This window comes from Dromaius novaehollandiae, chromosome 12, assembly GCF_036370855.1.
Source record: "Dromaius novaehollandiae isolate bDroNov1 chromosome 12, bDroNov1.hap1, whole genome shotgun sequence".
NCBI lineage: Eukaryota > Metazoa > Chordata > Aves > Casuariiformes > Dromaiidae > Dromaius > Dromaius novaehollandiae.
The window spans coordinates 2,026,149-2,044,803 of NC_088109.1; the positions used below are offsets into that span (position 1 = coordinate 2,026,149).

Genomic DNA, 18,655 nt, shown 5'->3' on the forward strand with positions numbered 1-18,655 from the left:
CATAAAACAGACCCAGCTTTAGAAAACGTGGTCTCCTAGCCATTGATTCCTGAAAACTTTTGGGATCTTTCAGCTGTACAATTTAGTGTTGCTATCTGAAAGTCACACTGAAGAAAAAACTGAGCTAAATCAGCAGGAAGAAAAAACCCCACCCTGCTACAGCATTGCCGAGCTATAGCATCATAAGATGCTGGATTTGAAATTTTGGGGCAAAACATCATGATTTTATAGCATAAAGGTACACAGTACCATAGGCTGATGAAACTGCTGAATGCTCATAAACACTAGTGTGCCTGAATTCAAAACAGACAGGAATGACAGAAGATAAACCATCATAATCTGAGGGGAAATGGTGAGCTGTATCTAGAGTAAAAAAAATGTATCCATATCTAGTCATATGATTTGGAATTTACAGAATTTTTAAACTATTATTAATCCATCTCTCATTTTTCCAATGAGGAAAAAGAAAAAATAAATGGCATTACATTATCTTATTTAAACTGAAGTAGGGATGTAAGTGGATTGAAAAGGCTGCAGCGCATGTTTGAACAATTATGAGATAACTTGAGAATTGGTACCTTATAAACATAAAGCTCATGAATGTCATCTGACAAGGTAGTGCCGTCATCTCTCATTAATGGAGTGAATGCAAAACCGAAGAGCTTCTTTTCCCCCTTGTCTTTTGCTGCAGCAAGAGATAGAAATAAGGAATTATGTTTGTATATATTCTGTCTGCCCATACATGCCACAAGCTTATTCATTAACTTCTCTGCATGCTTACCAAAAAGCATACAGTCCACATAAGAAATGAGATATAACGTACTATGTCTAATTCTATGCAAGTGACCAAAAAGCCTCAAAACAAATATGCACAGGCTGACCATAATAAAATATAAAATGCATATGCTGTAAAGAAAATATGCTACAGGAAAAACACAGCAAAGAACAGCAGGGGAGAACGCCTGCAAACTGCTTCCCTCTGCACTGACTGTTCACGAAGTTTTTAATATTTCTATGCTGTTTTATAACTATAGCAGCAGGCTAATTAACACTGCAGGATCATTAACATTGCACTTTCACTGTGCTTCACAGTTGCACCCTTCTCCCCTTCCCAGTAGCAACCCCATCCAACTATTAACCGACAATGGAAAGCCGTTAGCCTTCTAACACTCCTTCTGGATGTGTTTTGCACTCACTGGAGCAATGTCTGAACTCGAACCGGAGATGAGACCCACGAAACCTGTCTATGGGGATGGGTAACTTGATGATCTCCCCCCAGCGAGGGCTGTTATTGTGGTAAAGGACAAAAGAGTGATATGCGCTCCTGCTCGGCTCTCCTGAGCCCAGGCTGATGCAGTCCTGGAACAAAAGAACACAATTTAAGACTAAAAGACATCACATCACTACATATGAGTCACTTTATTACACTGTGATAACCTTTATATAATTCATATCTTTCTGTAGACACAAAGGGAGAGTCAGAAGCAACTCAGACGCAATGAAATCTGAAATTTTTGAAGAGACTGTTTTCTGGGTCAAAGGATGAGCTATGGGACCTGTGCTACTGAGTGAATTGAACTTGAATTTGTTTGCTCTCCATTATTAGTTTTCCATCAAGCACAGGATATATTCAATAAACAGGTGAGTACTATTAAAAAAATGGACTGAATAGACTCATCATTTGTCACATTGGGCTCCTCTGAAAATACCATTTAATTAGATTTCTGCTTCTGCATCTCAGTACAGAAATGATACCCAAACTTTTCAAGCTCTTAAAAATGTTGGTCGTTAGTAACTCTAACCATCCAGCCTCACCGAGTCAAGTGCCATTGTTCCAGTATCCCAGAAAATGCCGATTGAGTTGTTTCGTTAGTGGTAAGCAAAGAATTTCTATTAAATTGTCATCATGAAAAATACTGCCAGCATCTAAAATTTCTACTGCTGGGTACAAAAAGCTCAGAGATATTGACCAATCTATGTATTCTCAAAACACAGATGAAGAAGAACATGAATTCATTTCTTTTAGAAAATAAGGAAACCCTCCGTCACAGCATGAGATGAGAAAGTTAGGAGAAATACTGAAGAAAGGGCTATTAAGTACACTAAAAGGTCCCTGGTAATGAAGGCACAGATCAGGAAGGCTATTTTCTCAAACGAGCACTAACCCGTGCTCTAGACCTAGCACCTGCAAAGTGATCTGAAAGATCTGCCATCTTTTAAAACCATACAAGAAAGAGAGAGCTTAGAGTTTCTTTGCTTCTCATACCCCTAAGCATAATGAATTCATGAAGAACTAGAATCTAAGCAGACACAAAAGGATAAATGGAATATAAATTCTGACGTGAAAGCACCTCTCCGTACCCCACGTGGAACACCGCCCCGACAAGAACCACCACAGGGCATTTCCCCGGAGTCCCTAAGGGTCTCCAGTCCCTCAAGTCTCTTCTGAGAATCTGATTTGATTTCATCCTTTTTTCAATATGCAAGCGAGTGACTATCAAGTCAAGTATACGCCATTAACCAGATCCAGTTAGTTCAAATAGTGCTAATAATCTCCAGGGCTTGACGAATGTGTGAAGAAGCCCAGAAAGAAAAGTCCACTGGGAGTCAATGCAAGAGCAGCCCCTTTGCACGCAGCTGCAGAGGCTTTAACCCAAAATAAGAGATTGCAGCATATCCTCAGAGGACTCAATCCTCTCAAATAAGTTCTTCATAACTATGTGGTAAAAAAGACCTAAAGATGATTTTTTTTTTTTTTATATAGGAACAAGAATTTAACTGTTGCAGATATTAACAGGCTGGACAGAGCAGCGGTGCAGGTATTGAAAAGCAGAGTGTCTGTAGTCTCCCAATAATATTAGTTGATAAAAGTCACCTGCTGGCCTTCAACTCAGCAACTCCAAAAATTCATTCTGCATTAGCTTTTTAAGAGATAGTAAAATAGTATTTGTATTTCTCCTAAAAATTACCTGCTGTGGCAGACAAATGCTTAGTATTTGAATTATGGTTCATGCTGCAAACTTTAAGGAAACGAATAGGTGAAGAGTCTTTTTCTGTTTCTGTTAGTGTCTTTACATTTATACTACAATCCATTGCCCGAGGAGAGAGAAGTGTTTAATCTTTAATTCTGAATTCTAGAATAAGGAGCAAAATACAAACACGCAACTCATCTCTATAGACTCAATTACCATGAGACCCAAATATGCAGGTGAATTAGAGGGTGCAGGCAAGTAAGGGAATTTAAACCAGAAAAAGGGTCAGGATAATAATTTTATCAATTACGGTATGCGCTGCAATGAATAAGATATTCTTGCTACCTGAACAAAAAGAAGAAGAAAAGAGAAATGTGTCAAGGTTTTTTTTTTTTTTCCCAGACATTATTGAAAGATGCTAATAATTGAGTAAGAACGTTTTGAAAAGGAAATACTCATTTTCACTTTGCACAGCACGGTATTCTGGGAATAATTCTGTTGCATTCAATAGGACTATTTCTGGACTGAGATATATACTCAACAGCAATGAGGATTTGAGACAGAGAGAATATTCTTATTAACACTGAGTATGGTTCCACTAAAGTCTTTCCAAAGCTACAGTTCAGATTTAGATTGTGCTGGTCAGGAAAAGTTTAGAGTTTTTATTCCAAAATCAGTTGAAATTTTGTGGCAATCTCCACACTGTATTGTGTACCTTGGCATTCCGCCTTTGGAAAGAAGAAAATAGCTACACCTGACTGTAAAAGAAACCGCAGGTAACACGAGTGATCCTTCCAGGGGCAAGGAGCCCCAGCAAACCAATTCCCTTCGGCCATAATGCACCAAGCACTATCCGATGCACTCCTTAGTCTTAACATTTATATTAAAAAGCTACCATAGTCCCCTTGCTGCAGTCATTAGTATTTTCTTTTAGACTATGCTGTATGAAAACAGTCTCTCTACAGCTGGTTCTTTTCCTCCCATTTACGAAAATAAAATCTATTTTGTCCCCGAGTGAAACCAACTCCCCTCCTAACCGAGAATGGCAGGTCGTCACAGGCACATGATTAAAAGTCCACGGCTCTAGGTGTCCACACTGAAGATTACTCTTGATAAGAGTAATCTTGATTGAGATTAATCTTGATATATCTTGATACAAAAGCTGAACCAACTATCCATGTAGTGGCACACTAAAAGTACCCAGACTAACAAAACTGCATTAAGTTTTAGGTGAATGGATACCCAGATTTCTCAAACCTCGCTGCCCAGGTGGGACTATCAGAAGTGATGGAGCTCCTCATTCTCAGAGCTTTTTACAAGTACGAGGAAGGTTTGAGCACGGACATTATTTGCCTCTATTTTGCAACTAAAATCTACATTCTAAAAGTTGACCCAAACTGAAAACCTTCAGTTTAAGGAGATGAACTGTCATAATTTCCAGGGTATTTTTATAGACTTAGAGCAGCAATATACCCTTAATAAGGTCGCCTGTCTTCTACAAGGCCAAGGATATGCACATTGAATGGTAAGTTACCCCACGATGCTAAAAGTAACCCCAGACATCTGGTCTCATTTGTTTTAACTACACCAGAAAAATTTGCAGAATTTTTACATCAAGCAGAAACTACAGCAGTGATGAAAAAGGATGAGACATGATTAGCCTCCATACTCAATTCTACATACTAGTTTCTTTCTTTTATGTGCATGTGATTATTCCTCCACACTGACATTTAGCACTTCGGAAGTAGGCCTCTATATTCAGTTCAATTCGTGTTCAGTTTTATATGTTATTTTTCTAGTTCTATCCTGCAGTAAGAGAGAACACAAATGTAACTAAGCAGCAAGAAGGGGTTCACGTTAAAGGAAAGGAGAGTCAACTCTTCATGTCCTAGATAGCCCTTTTACTTATTTTTCAGTAGATATCTCCTAACTTGTATCTTTATTCCTTATACAGAAAATTTTAGCTATTAATTAGCTAATTTTTGTACTGCTGGCTGAGTGCTTGAAATACAATGGATCTTAGGCATCATTTTATGTCATGAACCAACAATCTCCTTGACATAAACCAAGTATCCTTCCTGCTTTGACTGCAGCTATACAGAGGAGCACTAGCATAAAAACCGGTGTAAAGATTTTCCTTTGAATATGTGGTTTAAATGTCAAAAACGCAAAAGATCCCTTGTGTGTAAAGCTAACAGTCTCTCTATCATGACAAATATGTTCACTTGAATTTTTCTACTTGGATCGACCACCTTTTACTATTACTTGGGTTTTTGTACCACATCTGATCCCCAAACTCACCTAAAGCTCTAAAATACTATTAAAGTAGTAATAACAGGTGAGAGTAAATAAAAGACGAGTTAATATTTCTAAATGACCTCTCCAACTGAAAACACAGAAGTTGTTAAGACTCAGTGTCTACAAATTATGTGTCTTTTAAGCTTAATTCCTGCACCACAGCTCCAGCACGATTAGACACCGCTAACGCTAGCATTTAAAGACTCTGATACTGCATTTTGAAGGGAAAAGACCTACAGGGGTCTTTGGCAGACTGTTGTGAAATAAAGTAATGATTAAAAAAAATCACCCAATTTGAAAGGTACATCTAATTCAATTAAACAAAAAAGGGTTGTGACCTTCCAGCAACAGCTCCAAGCACAAACCGCTGCCTTACAAGGGACCTACTTAAATTTCTAATCAAATCACAAGCAACATTTGTATAGGGGAAAAGTCCCTCTTGCTATTCAAAAAACAGACTCTGGCAATGAGTTTGATACACGAGCACTTTGGTGTGCAGACTTCCAGGAGAACAGCTACAAAACCCATTTTGTTGGGGAGAGAGAGAAAAGATATGAGGAAGTTATTGATTAATGCACATTTTAATACAGCCATTTCTCCACTGCTGACATTTACTTGTCTTCCCACGCCCCACACAAAACAGACCTATCTACCGCTACCTTTTTCTCTTCAGTACAGACTAAATTTAACCACAGATAAGAAAAATGTTAAATGTCATCATCCAAAGCTGGAATGCCGCCATCCCAGGGTGAAAGCCAAGCTCTTTGAAATAAGGCTACTTATTTTCCAAAACGACATTCAGTATCGTTAACTCTAACAACTCTGTTTTACAACAGTTTCTCTCTTGTAATCATAGTCAGTCATGTTGTGCAATATATTTCATTTTAGATAAGTCATATACTATACGATTTTTTCTCAGACTACAATTATTCTACATTTTCTTTTTACTACTGCGACTGCCGCTGCATTTTGAAATTTCATGAGCTTTTCCAATTCATGAATATTTTCACCTAGCCCCTATTCCCAAATAGCAAAATTGCCCCAAATTCTTTGAAACCTAAAGAAATGAAGACCACTTTCTCATAAAACAGATTAAACATCAGTGACAACCAAACAAGTGGAACAAGTGGATGCACTTGAAGCTCAAAGGGGAAATAACCATCTTACCTTCAAGATTTCTCCATCTGCGTACAGAACATACATGGTCACCTCGATGTTCTTCTGCACGCTCTTCCCACCTCTCTCAAAGTCTCCCTTTTCTAATGTCAGGTATAAATCATTGCGTATATCACCTATAGGAAAAGAGCAGGGTTGCATGCTTCAATTCGATATGGAAGATTTGGTACCTGTGTGCAGCGTATTTTGAGTCTGAAAACTGCTTTCTCTGTTCTGCAAGCCCAAACCATTCCAAGCAGCACGTTAATTGTTAATAAAGATGAACATTTTAACACCAATGCATTAAATCCGAGAGTTGTTAGTAATGCCTTTTTTAAAGTGTGAACTCAGACTCAATACTTGCTTTATTGTGTGTGAGCAGGGAAGGGGAAAAAAAAAAAACTTACATTGCTTTCACTAGTTTTCTGATTTGGAAGTATCAAGCCAAGCCCAACAAAACATCACTAATGTCCGATTTCCTATTTCCAATATACTATAAAACAAATGAGTAGTTTTGTGGTGATCAGTAGAAAACTAAGTTCAGTTAACCCTCTTTCAAGCAGCAAATATATTTTCTTGTTACCATTATAACAAAAAAAGCAACCTTTTTTGAAGACTTATCTGTGATGCAGTTCAGACGGAGTAAGAGGGAATTACCGAATTATTTTCTGCTAGATTCCCGGCTAGCCCCTGATGCCTATGTGCATGCGCATATTAAAGCGGGCAGTACGGCTACGTGCCAACTTCTCATTACCTCATTTTCAAGAGCTTTCAGAGCGCACGGCTGTCTTCAGAAATATAAATGCTAGCATCTCTTTCAGCTCCTTATTGTCTTGAATCAGCTCTTTTACTAAGGTGGTTTGGGAAACCCTGCCTTCAAAACTAAAGCAGTCAGATCTAAAGCACGCACCCAAAGGCTAACAGGTAGCAGCAACTCCTTCTCGGTAAGAGTCAGCTCCTGTTGACACTTCATGGTGGTTCAATTGCCACTTTTTTTTTTTTTTTTTTTTTTTTTTTTTTGCCACATAGGCAAACATATTGAATGGCAATATAGAAAAATACATAAAATTAAAACAAAAACTGAACCCCTTCAGGTTCAATATTCTGTTAAGTATTCTTAGTTAAGTATTCTGTTAAGTGGCCTGAAGAGACTAAACAATGAAGTAATGGAACAGTAACCCAGCAAAGCGGAGACTCTTTGCAAGTCTGATTTCTTCCACTCCAGTACTTGGAGAAGCCGATGCATTTAAATCTGTTTATTAATCAGAAGCACAAGGAAAGCGGCAGCATTTGCTTTCAAGCAGCAAGGGAAATTCTTTTGGGTTTGCCAAAGACGCACTTCAGACTTTTCTTGTAGTCTCTCTCCGCACAGGATTTGTTCCTTAGCCTACTGCAGGGACAGATCGTAGAGCCTTTCGGTCCTGTCTTCACTTCCCTTTTTTCCTTCTGGAGGTAAGTAAAACTTTTTAAGCTTGGAAAATACAGCTCTGTAGCTGACATGCAATGCTTTCGGCTGGGAACTGTTTATAAACTGGGATTCACGCGGAGGTAACCTCAGTCAGAGGTCTGGACATGCTATGTTCATTAATAGCACAAAGGGGACAGCAAAAGGCTGGCAAAAGCCCTCAAATATTTTACCTTATTGCTCATCAAGGCATAGTGATCGGATGTAACACTCCACAACAACAGAAGAAAAGTCTCTGTTCAGGTCTCTTGCTGTTCAAAACGAAAGCTAAGCCACCTATACGCTGATTATGGGAATGTGAAGGAACTGCAGAAGCCAGGGCAAAAGGAGAAGTGGGGGCTTTGGTTTCGAAACTCCTCCTGCCTAACAGACACCAACCTTTTTCTGGGCAGTTTGCACAGTGGGGGGGAAAAAAACAGGGTCTCGATTTATATGCTGTAACTTTTGTAGAAATTAATTGTACTCATTATAATTAGCATTTAGGAGCTTATTTATGACCTCTTTTCCTGAAGATGATCTGACTACACCAAGTCCAATGTCAGATTACAAATCATTTTCCAACCTAAATTAACAGCTGCATTTGGTGTATATATAGCATATTATTTTCCATTAAACTTTACAGGAGGGATATTACTTCACTAATTGAAAAAATGCCTTTGGGGTGGAGGGTAGAAGGACCAAGATAACGGCTGACATCCATCAATAGGAAGAAAAAAGAAGGGAAAAAGCATCTCAGTGAAGTGTTGTGGTTCGTCTTCTTTTGTAAAAATATTTTTTATAGAATCTTAAAAAAAAATAGGAAAGATCATTACCCGTAATAAAAAAAAAAGAAAGTAAATGTATCTAGCAAAGACAGAAACCATTTGGCTCTTACCAGACACTGAGCCCGTCATTTTCTGGAGTGAAAACTACTAACTCAAGCACTTAATTGGTGTAAAACAGCGAAAATAACGTTACTATGAAGAAGTATTTTAAGGGTAATAGAGAAAAAAATGAGTTGCAGGAAAGGCTATACACAGCATATATTGCTGTTGTGTTTATGATACAAAGAAACGCACTGGAAGGCATTCAAAAATTTCAAATACTTGTCTATCGTTTTCAAGACTTTACAGCATTAGGTAGTCCAATAGCAACTTACTGTCTAGGAACTATTAGACTGAGTAGGAGATTTATACTAACAAGATTGGAGATTTTTGACTAGAAGACTAACTAGTTCCTTGGACCACAAAGTAATAATACTTTACAGTAACAGCCTGTACTTTTGTATCACTTTCTATTAAGGGATCCTAAAAGATTTGGTACACTGAGGACAGGAACGATCCTGCTTTTATACAAGTGAATACTGTGTTTAAAAAAAGGTTGCATAATTTATTTAAGCTCATGCAGGGGAAAGAGGCAAACATCTCTGACATCTTGATTGTAAGCAAATCTGTTTTCCAAGAGGTCCGTTTTCTGCAACTTTGTGCCCCTGTAAAGGAGATGTAATCTATTTCTATAGGCTTGGGAATGATGGTGGCTCATAGCAGTCAGAATCTGCAGGTCTAGTTTCAAGAGTATTTTGAAGTAACTTGGTAAAATAGCAGTATTTGTCCAGCAATTTTTTTTTTTTAACCTGAGAGTCTAGTATTTACAACTTAAGAACCAAAGGATGTCAGGAACAATCTACCTATCTATACAAATTAACACTTGATGTAAGTTTTTGATAAACTGGTTAAATGGTCCTCTGAGGGCCTAACGCTGTGAGATACTAAGTGTTCTCAGCTCCCTCTGAAATCACTGGGTTTAGCATCTTTCAGAAAATACTGGCATTTTACAGAAGCATGCCCATTGCTCCTAGAGAGTGAAGGGGCAAGGAGGACAGCCACAGTATCTTCCACTGTGGCTTCTGAAGAAAAAACAAGGTCATACATTTCTATCACACATAAAACTGAATATTCCTCACCACAACTAGACTAAATCAGCATCCCCCCACTGACTTCAATGAAGTTACAGCAATTTAAGCCACTAAGGGTTTGACCCTGTAACAGACTCAGTCCAGCAAGTAAGTAAAATCTTTATGGCCTTTTGGCTATTATGGTCTTGCTCTTGATCACCTCTGAAGAGGTGCCAGGCCTCTCATTTACATGATCTTTCCTTGCTTTAACAGTGAAGTGGCCTTTGACATTCATGTAAAAACAATTTGTACACTATAAATAAGAAGCCTGGTACAGTCAGACAATCTCTCGTCATCATGTTAACTCCACTTTAACAGTTTATTCCTCTGCCCATCCACTACCGGCTCACTAATTTTTTTTTCAAGGTCTATATTCTTGAAATGGATATGGCATGCAACTGTTAATGTTATTGGGAATAGTATTACAGCTGTAATGAGAAATGGAGCTTTCACCTATTGCCTGTATTGCAAATGCAATTAACTTTTTCCCCCCCTTATAAAGAGAATATTATGTGAGTTTAACATTGTGTGATCCTCTAGCTTCTGGTGAAGCGAACACTAAAATTATTTCAGTTCCTTGAGAAAAGGGAACAAATAACATGAGATTACTTGCTATCCATTTCTGGGCTTTTATATATTGAAAAGAATTCATACAACGCATTTTACAAATGCAAAGATTTCCCTGAAACTTTTTAACATATTATCTACTCCAGCTTCATATTTTTACTTCCTGTTTTCTGCAAGTTTAATAATGGCCAAACATTAATATTGATTCTCCTTGTGTGTGCTTTTGGGGTAGAATTATTAAATAACAATGCCTTTTAGTTTTGTCAATTCTCTTGCCATAGCATTCTGAGAACAGCTGATAAATTTTGCTATGTTCCCCCCCCCTTTTCTTTTTTTTTATGATTTTGTGATCACTGACAGAATAGATGCTCGAATGTTACTCACCTCTGGTACTGATTCACTTGTCATATCTAGTAAACCTGTCTGCAACACTTTGGTACGGAGGCTGATGAGACACCACATCTTATCACATCTCTCTTACCAAAGTTTCCCTACAATGTCATGATTTGTTACCTTTACCAATCCCCAACATTCCATGAAAAAACGTGACGATGGGAAAAAGCAAGCAATAAGCAGACATTACACAGAAAAGCAGAAACTTACACCCAACTATCTTCATCTCTGCATCAGAAAGAAAGGGGAGAGAGTAAAAGGAAAGGCGAGAGAGAGGAACCAGGAAATTAAGACAAGGAGAGAGAAAAAAAAGAGAAAGAAACATCACTCACAAGTAGAAGATGAAGCATGCACGTTTCATCAGAGGATCAAAGTAAAAGACAGAATACTTATCAGCACATGGGGGAGGGAAGGGATGTCCTTTGGGGAACTGACAAACGCCATGCCTATGCAAGAGATTTCTGATCAGCAAGTTCTGTACATAAACAAAGTTGCAATCCAAAAGGCAAGCAGCACATGCCTCATTGCTTTTATCTCTGGGGAAAGGTAAAATTGTCAGGATCAGATGGACGTTCTGAAATCCAACAGCAATTTAGAAAAGAAAAAAAAAAGAAAAACAGAGCAAACGAAAAACCCACCACCTCTTCGTGAGGCAGGTTTGACTGAATCTCTTCCGATCTGGACACACAAGAGCATCACATTTGTTACGATGCTCTTCTCGGACCACGACACAACAGGAAACTAAGAACATTTTATGTTTAGAAATGAAGACAGGTATGGTTATTTTAAAGGATATTAAGCTTGTTCTGCATAACCATGCAAGATTTAAGTGCATGAAGACCGGCTTCATTTTATTTCTTAATGACAACTAGCTATCACTCAAATTGTTCATACCTTGAGTGCGGGAAAAGAGGGCTTGATATAGGAACTAGTGCTACTATTAGGAAGGAAAAATGGGATAGAAAAACTGTATGACAAAACATGTAGCTACAGAATTTTGATGGTTAAGAAGTCTAAGGGTGAAAGGCATTCCTATTAAAAAAAAAAAGAATTAAAACGTTAAAACTTACAACCAAGAAGATTCACTTGAGATGCTAAAGCTGTTTATTTTTTTAAAAAAAATTTCTTGGTTCAGCAGATTGATCACTGAATATTATCAACATTTGGTGACATAATCTTTATTAATTAATTCAGCAAAATCATTTTTCAATCACAGTGCCTTGAAAAATCTGCACGCACTTGCAAAACACAAGTTATCAGCTTCCTGCGCTCCTTTCAGAGAGGAGAAACCCTGTCTTTAATGAAAAAGAAACAGTTCTGAAGCAAAGCAAGGAGAAGGTAGTTTGACAAAGACAATTAAAGAAGTAGATATGGTTGAGAACTGCTAAAAGTATGACTTTCTTTTTGTAAATCTAAATCTATGACAGTACTAATAAATCTAAGAGAGAATGTCTGATTCCAGCTGTAAAAACATGGGCACAAATTGATGGGCATGCCTTATTTGTGCAGCTTTGCTAATCCAGCTGAAATGTAACTTATTCTACCCATGATGTTTTAATCCTGGACTTCTAATAAACTCAGACCACAGTTTGATCTGTTGCTTAAAAAACCCAGTGGGTGAATACCTGATGTTAACTTGAATAATGTCGAACATATTTTCATTTCCAAAAACTGCACAAGTAATTGCAATAAGCACTGTTCTGTTCATCAGTGCAGTTACATTATATCATACCACCATTCATGACTACCCCTTTATTCTGCCACTGTCCCAATTTATAATCACTCTTTGGCTGACAGTGAAATTCTGTTGACTCTTCTGTGGCTGCCTTTGCTTTACTTGGTGCTTAAAGACATTTCCAAGGCTTTCTCCACAAATCGGAGCCAAATTTTTTCCAATACAATTGGCACCTAATCTCCAGATATGCAGACCTCCAGCAGTCCCCTTCGAATTCAGCAAAGTTCTGAGTGTGCAGCACTTCTAGACAGGCAGTAATCATTTAATATCATAACGCTAGTCCTTTGACATACTTGTTTGTACCAGTCCATATTTTGAGCAGATCTACATATATGAACTTTATTCCAAATAGATCATTATCTTAAAATGTCTATTTTCTCCAACAAGAATTGTGGTTCCCACAAAAAAGAGATTAGCAAGCAACAGTGACTTAATGGCAGGTGTTTTGAGGCATATAATTCGAAAAATTGATGGCCTGACCGGAGCTATATCGACAGGTCAACATAGGGGATAACTACTGAATATGTATAGTGAGCTTTATGATGGGAATGTTGCCAACATATGCTGTGGAATCTGGCTTCAATTTAGTTAAACGTCCAAGGTCTTTGGGCTGAGTATCAGGAAGATCATAATGCTGTACCTACGATTTAACCTAGGCAGACATCTTTTGCATTGAGGCAGTCTCTAGATTTCTTAATTAGAGAGAGCAAAAGAGTTTGGAAATTTGAATTTGCTGCACTGAATACAGAATCTGCAAAGCTTAGGGTAGGAGCACCCTTGATGACTGCATATCAACACGCAATATATAATTTATGCACGGAAACTGCTAATCTGTTTGTTCAACGGCTGGACAAGGAAATTGCTAGAAATAGCAGAAGTATATGGAAAACAGGTCTACTATGCCAGCTTTCAGAAAAAAGCTGGGCCCAGAAAAGGTAAAACAAAGACAGGGAACACTGAGGCCAGGAAGCCATACTTTAAGCTTGCTAACATTTAGTGCTCTCAAGGAACTGAGGGACAACTTTACACATGCAGAAGTGGAGAAAAAGGCAATTCTTGAAGGAGAATCAGTTCAGGTGTCTAAATGTAGCTTTTGACGATGCTTTTTCAAAAAAATCTATCTGTAATCTCAATTTCAGCATATCATTGTGCAGGATCTGTATCTGCATATCAACATGCAATATTTAATCTTTTCTCTACTCGATGGCTTTGGGTTATGACTGAAACTGCTTTGCATTTACTAAGCACTAAAATTCACAACTGGCTTTAAACTGGCACTGATTTCAGGTTACTTCAATATGCTGGGCTATAAACTACAGTGGCTTAGCAGTTCTTCTGTGAACAGTTAAAACATCCCTTCAGCAGGTGACAGGAACCACCAAGAGAGATGTAGGTCAGACAGCTATAGGTGTAGAAACCACATCTGCCATCTCTAGGTAAGTCATCCTCACTCATGAGTTACAACCATCTGCTCCTGTAATACTGTTATTTTCAAGTGCATTAATAAATAAAACTCATTATTCTAAGCTTTGTACAGTATTTTTTTAAAAGTTATTCCCACCTAGTCCCTATTTGTATTATATTTTCTGAAAAACCTCCACAATGAGGCTACAACTTTTTATACTGCTATGTTATTGAATTCTTTCCAGTAATAAAATCAAATACTTCTCTCATTATGCTTTCATAAAATTTCCCATGCCTGCAAAGTCATCCTTGGTCTTGGTCATAATGCATAGCACTGAGGTAGTATTTCAAATGCTATGCATGCAAAATAATTAGCAAGCCCATTTCTTACTACACGGTAAAAGTCAGATTGTAAAATGACAGTTTTTATATCTACTGATTGCATGACTAGCTAGGTTCCAGCTTCTTCCCTAAATCAGCTCATGACTGGGGCTACTTCAATTCGTGCCAAAACGACAGCCATCTCAAGCTGCTTCAGAAGTAAGGAGCAAACAGAGTACAGCAATGCTTCAGTCAAGACAGCTGTTGCAGCGACTAGGTGCTCTGTAAGGCCAGCTGGAAAATCAGACCAGGTTTGTAGCCTTTTCTGCAGCCAATGTCAACCAATGCAAAAAGATCATACTAACTCCAAAAATGAGTGTTGCAAGGTGGAAACTCTTTTTTTCCAAGCTTTGGATTATCAGGAAGAAGAAATTTCATAATCTCATATGTTCTAAAAGAAAAATCCTCTATGCTTAGTGTACATGAAGGATACATGAAGGAAAAACAATTAAACAAATCTTTCAAGACGAGTTATTATATATGTGAATTTAACACCCTCTATTACTATAAAGTTTGGTTTCAACAAAAATATTTTTAATTATCCGCTAGCATGCCTCTCTGAATCTGGAATTGGCATTTGGTGACAAATAAGACAACTCATAAGAGTATTCACCTTCTCTATGCAAAGCATTCATCCCACTTATATTTGTCTAGGACAGCGAGTGAAAAACCCGACTGACATCTTCTGCTGGCAGCCGTCACGCTTACCTGGCATTATCACATCAGGAAACCCCAGCTTCCTGGTAACAGAAAGCCCTCGGTTAAAGATCATAGGGTTTTCTCTTCGAATCTGCTCCATGTCACCACGAAGAAGCTGGAGAGATATTATAAGCCCTGGGGAGAAAAAAAAGAGTTCATTTTCTTGGACCTGAGAATTAGACATCAGTGCATGGCAGGCATGCAGGTGAAATACTGCTTTGCCTCACAGTTAATTTAATACAAATATATACAGAGTTCTTTTCTCCCTCAGAGTAATAGTTGTTTGAATGTGAAATGGAAGAAACAAATCCACCTTAAGGGACTTTAAGGGATCACTTACGGGCCTAACGTTATGTAAAACTGCAAATTTGTATCAGAATACTCAATTTTGCAGAGATATCACAAGTTACAGTACAGTACTTAGCATTATTTCTATTCCTCATATAGAGCAGGTTACAACACAGGTAACTGTAATGCCCCCTTTAGCTGAACCACCACATCACAAAACGCTGTAGAATTTCTCCAAAGTGCCTTTAATCCCATCTAATACCATAAAATAATCTCACAGATTATCTGTTCCACTTGTTTCCTTTCAGTACCTCAAAATGTTTCAGGAGACCCAAGTGCTCATCAGCCACCTGAAGTTCTGCTATTTCCTAAGAACTATTTATTGGGTTTGTGAACAATAATTAGTCATCGTTTTGTTACACTGGTTTTTAGTGAAATTAAACTAATGATACCATGAACCTCCCACCCAGTTTCTGCTCCTCTTCCTCAAAATAATTATTGCTCAGTTTTATCCAAATTTGACAAGTAGGTGTCTAGAAAATGTGAAGCTCCTACAAGTTTTATGAACACCAGAGTTAGGGTGAAAAGACAGCCATAAAGCTTTAATATGAAGGGAAAGGTAGGCCAACCAGCCAGCTGGATGATCAGCATGTATGTACTCAAAAGCTGCCAAAACACTGTTTTGCAGCTGTCCAGCTAAGTAGGTAGGAGAGGGCTGCAGAGCGCTGCAGGGAATACAGGGGCTTTAGGAACATGGAAAAAAAAATCCAAACCCTTTGAATACTCTGTGAGTGTGTGTGCATACGTCCGGTGCGCTGCAGAAGGCTTTGAGAGAACACAGGAGACAACTTCATTAGAAAAAGGTCTTGACCGTTTTTGCTGCCTACAGGAAAAACTTATATGTGTGATACCCTCTTTTCCATTTAAAGACGAACAAATGAAAATACACCCCAAATATTTCAGCCTAAAGAACTGCAGCAAATGCTAACTTGGATCATCAAATTGGAAGTTCAGACTTTAGGCTTTGGGTGCACACCCAACACCACCAGTACTTGAACAAACAGTACTAGAATTAATCTACTGCCTATGTGAATCAATCAGTAGAGGTAAGGGAATATGCAGTCTTCCAGTATGATATATAGATATTGCTTCCATGCAATTCCCACATACTCCCCCCAAACAACAGGAACTAGAAGGAACTAGGTAGGGACTAGTCTGACTCAAGAGCAGGGAAGGTGGGGGATTTCTCTCCCTCAGGGAGAAATCACATTTGCAGGAGCATTTCTTCCCTGGACGAGCAGGTTCTGAGAGGTCCGATTTGCATCACTTACGCTAAAATCATGACAGCCTGCAATACTGTCCTTCACACCAGGACAATAAACCCTGCCAAGTTTCAAGTCCCTGTTCCAGACATGCACTAGATCTGAATGAAATGTTTGAAAAAATATTTTAAAATGCAGAGATCAAAGGTATAAAGCTATCTATTTCCCTTTCCTTCTGCTCTTCAGAAAAGGGGACACTTGAAAAAAAAATGTTAGGTATAGGAAATATAAGTGAAAATAGTCCAAATTTTCCAAGTTATAAACAATTCGGGATAATACTTTAAGGAGAAGTGGTGGATAATCATAAGTGTAATATGAGGGAAGAAAGGGAAGAAGAGACCAGCTTTGCATATAATAAAATTCCCCCCTTGAAAACTGTTTTTTTGCCTACTGTTGTTCCTTAATATCATCTATGGGAGCGTGAACTGCATATTCCACTATAGTATCTGACATGCAAACAAACGAAATTAAGAAAACACCAGTATTCAGACCTCAGTAGGCCTTTCTGAATCATATATTCACTTAGTAATCAAAGCAAAACTACCTGTAACGAAGCAGAACTGTATCTTAACGGCTAGTGCCATTTGGAATGGAATAGCAATGATAGCTCTAAAGGAGCTAACTACAGAAATCATTAACTGAGATAGTTAACAGGATAAGAAAAAAGGCAATTTACTTTCCAAATTTATCTATCATTAACTAGGAAAACAAAAATGGATCTGAAAGGTGGCAAAAAATGCTGCCAAGACATAGTAATTCTCAACTGTGTAAAGAAGCATTTGGTACTGAAACTATCACAGAGAGTCTTCTTGATAATTAATTTGTAACACTATGAAAATTAATGAACATTAATGAAAATTAAAACATTAATGAAAACATTATTTATTTTTTGGACAGTCACATACGTATTTTAAGTGTAACATCTATTTTTGCTTCTACTGGCAAGCCTTTGATATGTGTTATTCCTGGAATTTTCAAGGCAATGCAGGATAAAAAGGAAGACAATATACTCAGAGAAATTCTGAGGAATAAAATTTACATCCTTCACTTCCTGTGCAACCAAATCTGGCCACCATCAGCAGAGGCAGCATCACAAACTAGTTATGCTGACAGCTGCCCGCGTTGGATCCTCCTGAGGGCCAGCGGTCTTCCCAAGCATAGACATGCTCAGCAAATGTAGCAGCCAATAACGAAGACTCACAGAGCAACCTAACGCTGGAGCAGGCCACCAGCTCTCCCCACCACACAGCTCTCTTGAGATAAAACAGCATTACAGGCATTAACACTACTGTCAATTGCATCCGAGAAGGAAAGATATCAATTTGTTTTTTTAATCCTTGGTTAAATGTGCAGGTGTGATACAGATTTTTACCTGCAAGCTGAACATGAATGAATTCTAGCTAAAGAAATTTAAAACATCACAAGTAAATAAAGAAATTCAGCTATGTGTAACTTAGGTTAAGCTAAGTTAAGCTTATGTTCAGCTACGTGTAACATTTCGCTGAATATCTCTGTTGTAATTAATCAGCAGTTTCCTAAAAGAAGTCTTCAGTTGTTGTTATGACAAAACCATACAAGTAAATATTTACCATAGTTTGAGCTGGGCGCTGTGTATTTGGTGCTGGACTTGCGAATAATGTTTTCATGGATCTGATACCATTCATTTTCGTTGTTACACCTAAAATAAAAGAACACTAATTCAAGTTAAAAGCTTTCTCTTTTGATAAGAAAGTCAGCTTTGTGGTAGCAATAACATGAAAGGTTATAGGTTTGGGGGGAATGAGAGAAATCCCACATTGCTCCTGTTTTTAAAGGTGGAAGGAAACAAAACATTCCTTAATAATTTTCTCCATTTTATGGACACTTTGGAGCCTGCAGTGACTCTTCTGTCATTGAAGCAACTCTTTCACTCTTTGTGTTACGATGGAATGAGGCAAGATCTAGACATCTTTAGTTGAATTCTATGCACATACACAGAAAATTAATTCAAAGCTGAAATTCACTGTTGTAATATATTACCTTTTTGTACTTAGCAAAAAGCCA

The 18,655-nt window shown here is 38.0% G+C and overlaps 1 protein-coding gene across 2 annotated transcripts in view; it reads right to left on the reverse strand.

Moving 5' to 3' along the window:
* The window catches only part of DOCK3 (dedicator of cytokinesis 3), a 211,020-nt gene that overhangs the window by 66,560 nt on the left and 125,805 nt on the right, over nt 1-18,655 (reverse strand). For both annotated transcript variants that reach the window (XM_026106615.2, XM_026106614.2), the window contains exons 13-17: nt 18,202-18,290; nt 15,012-15,137; nt 6,438-6,562; nt 1,197-1,359; nt 579-685 (exon numbers count right to left, since the gene is read on the reverse strand). In XM_026106615.2, coding sequence (XP_025962400.2) covers nt 579-685; nt 1,197-1,359; nt 6,438-6,562; nt 15,012-15,137; nt 18,202-18,290 — 610 coding nt within the window. The remainder of the gene's footprint in view (nt 1-578; nt 686-1,196; nt 1,360-6,437; nt 6,563-15,011; nt 15,138-18,201; nt 18,291-18,655) is intronic.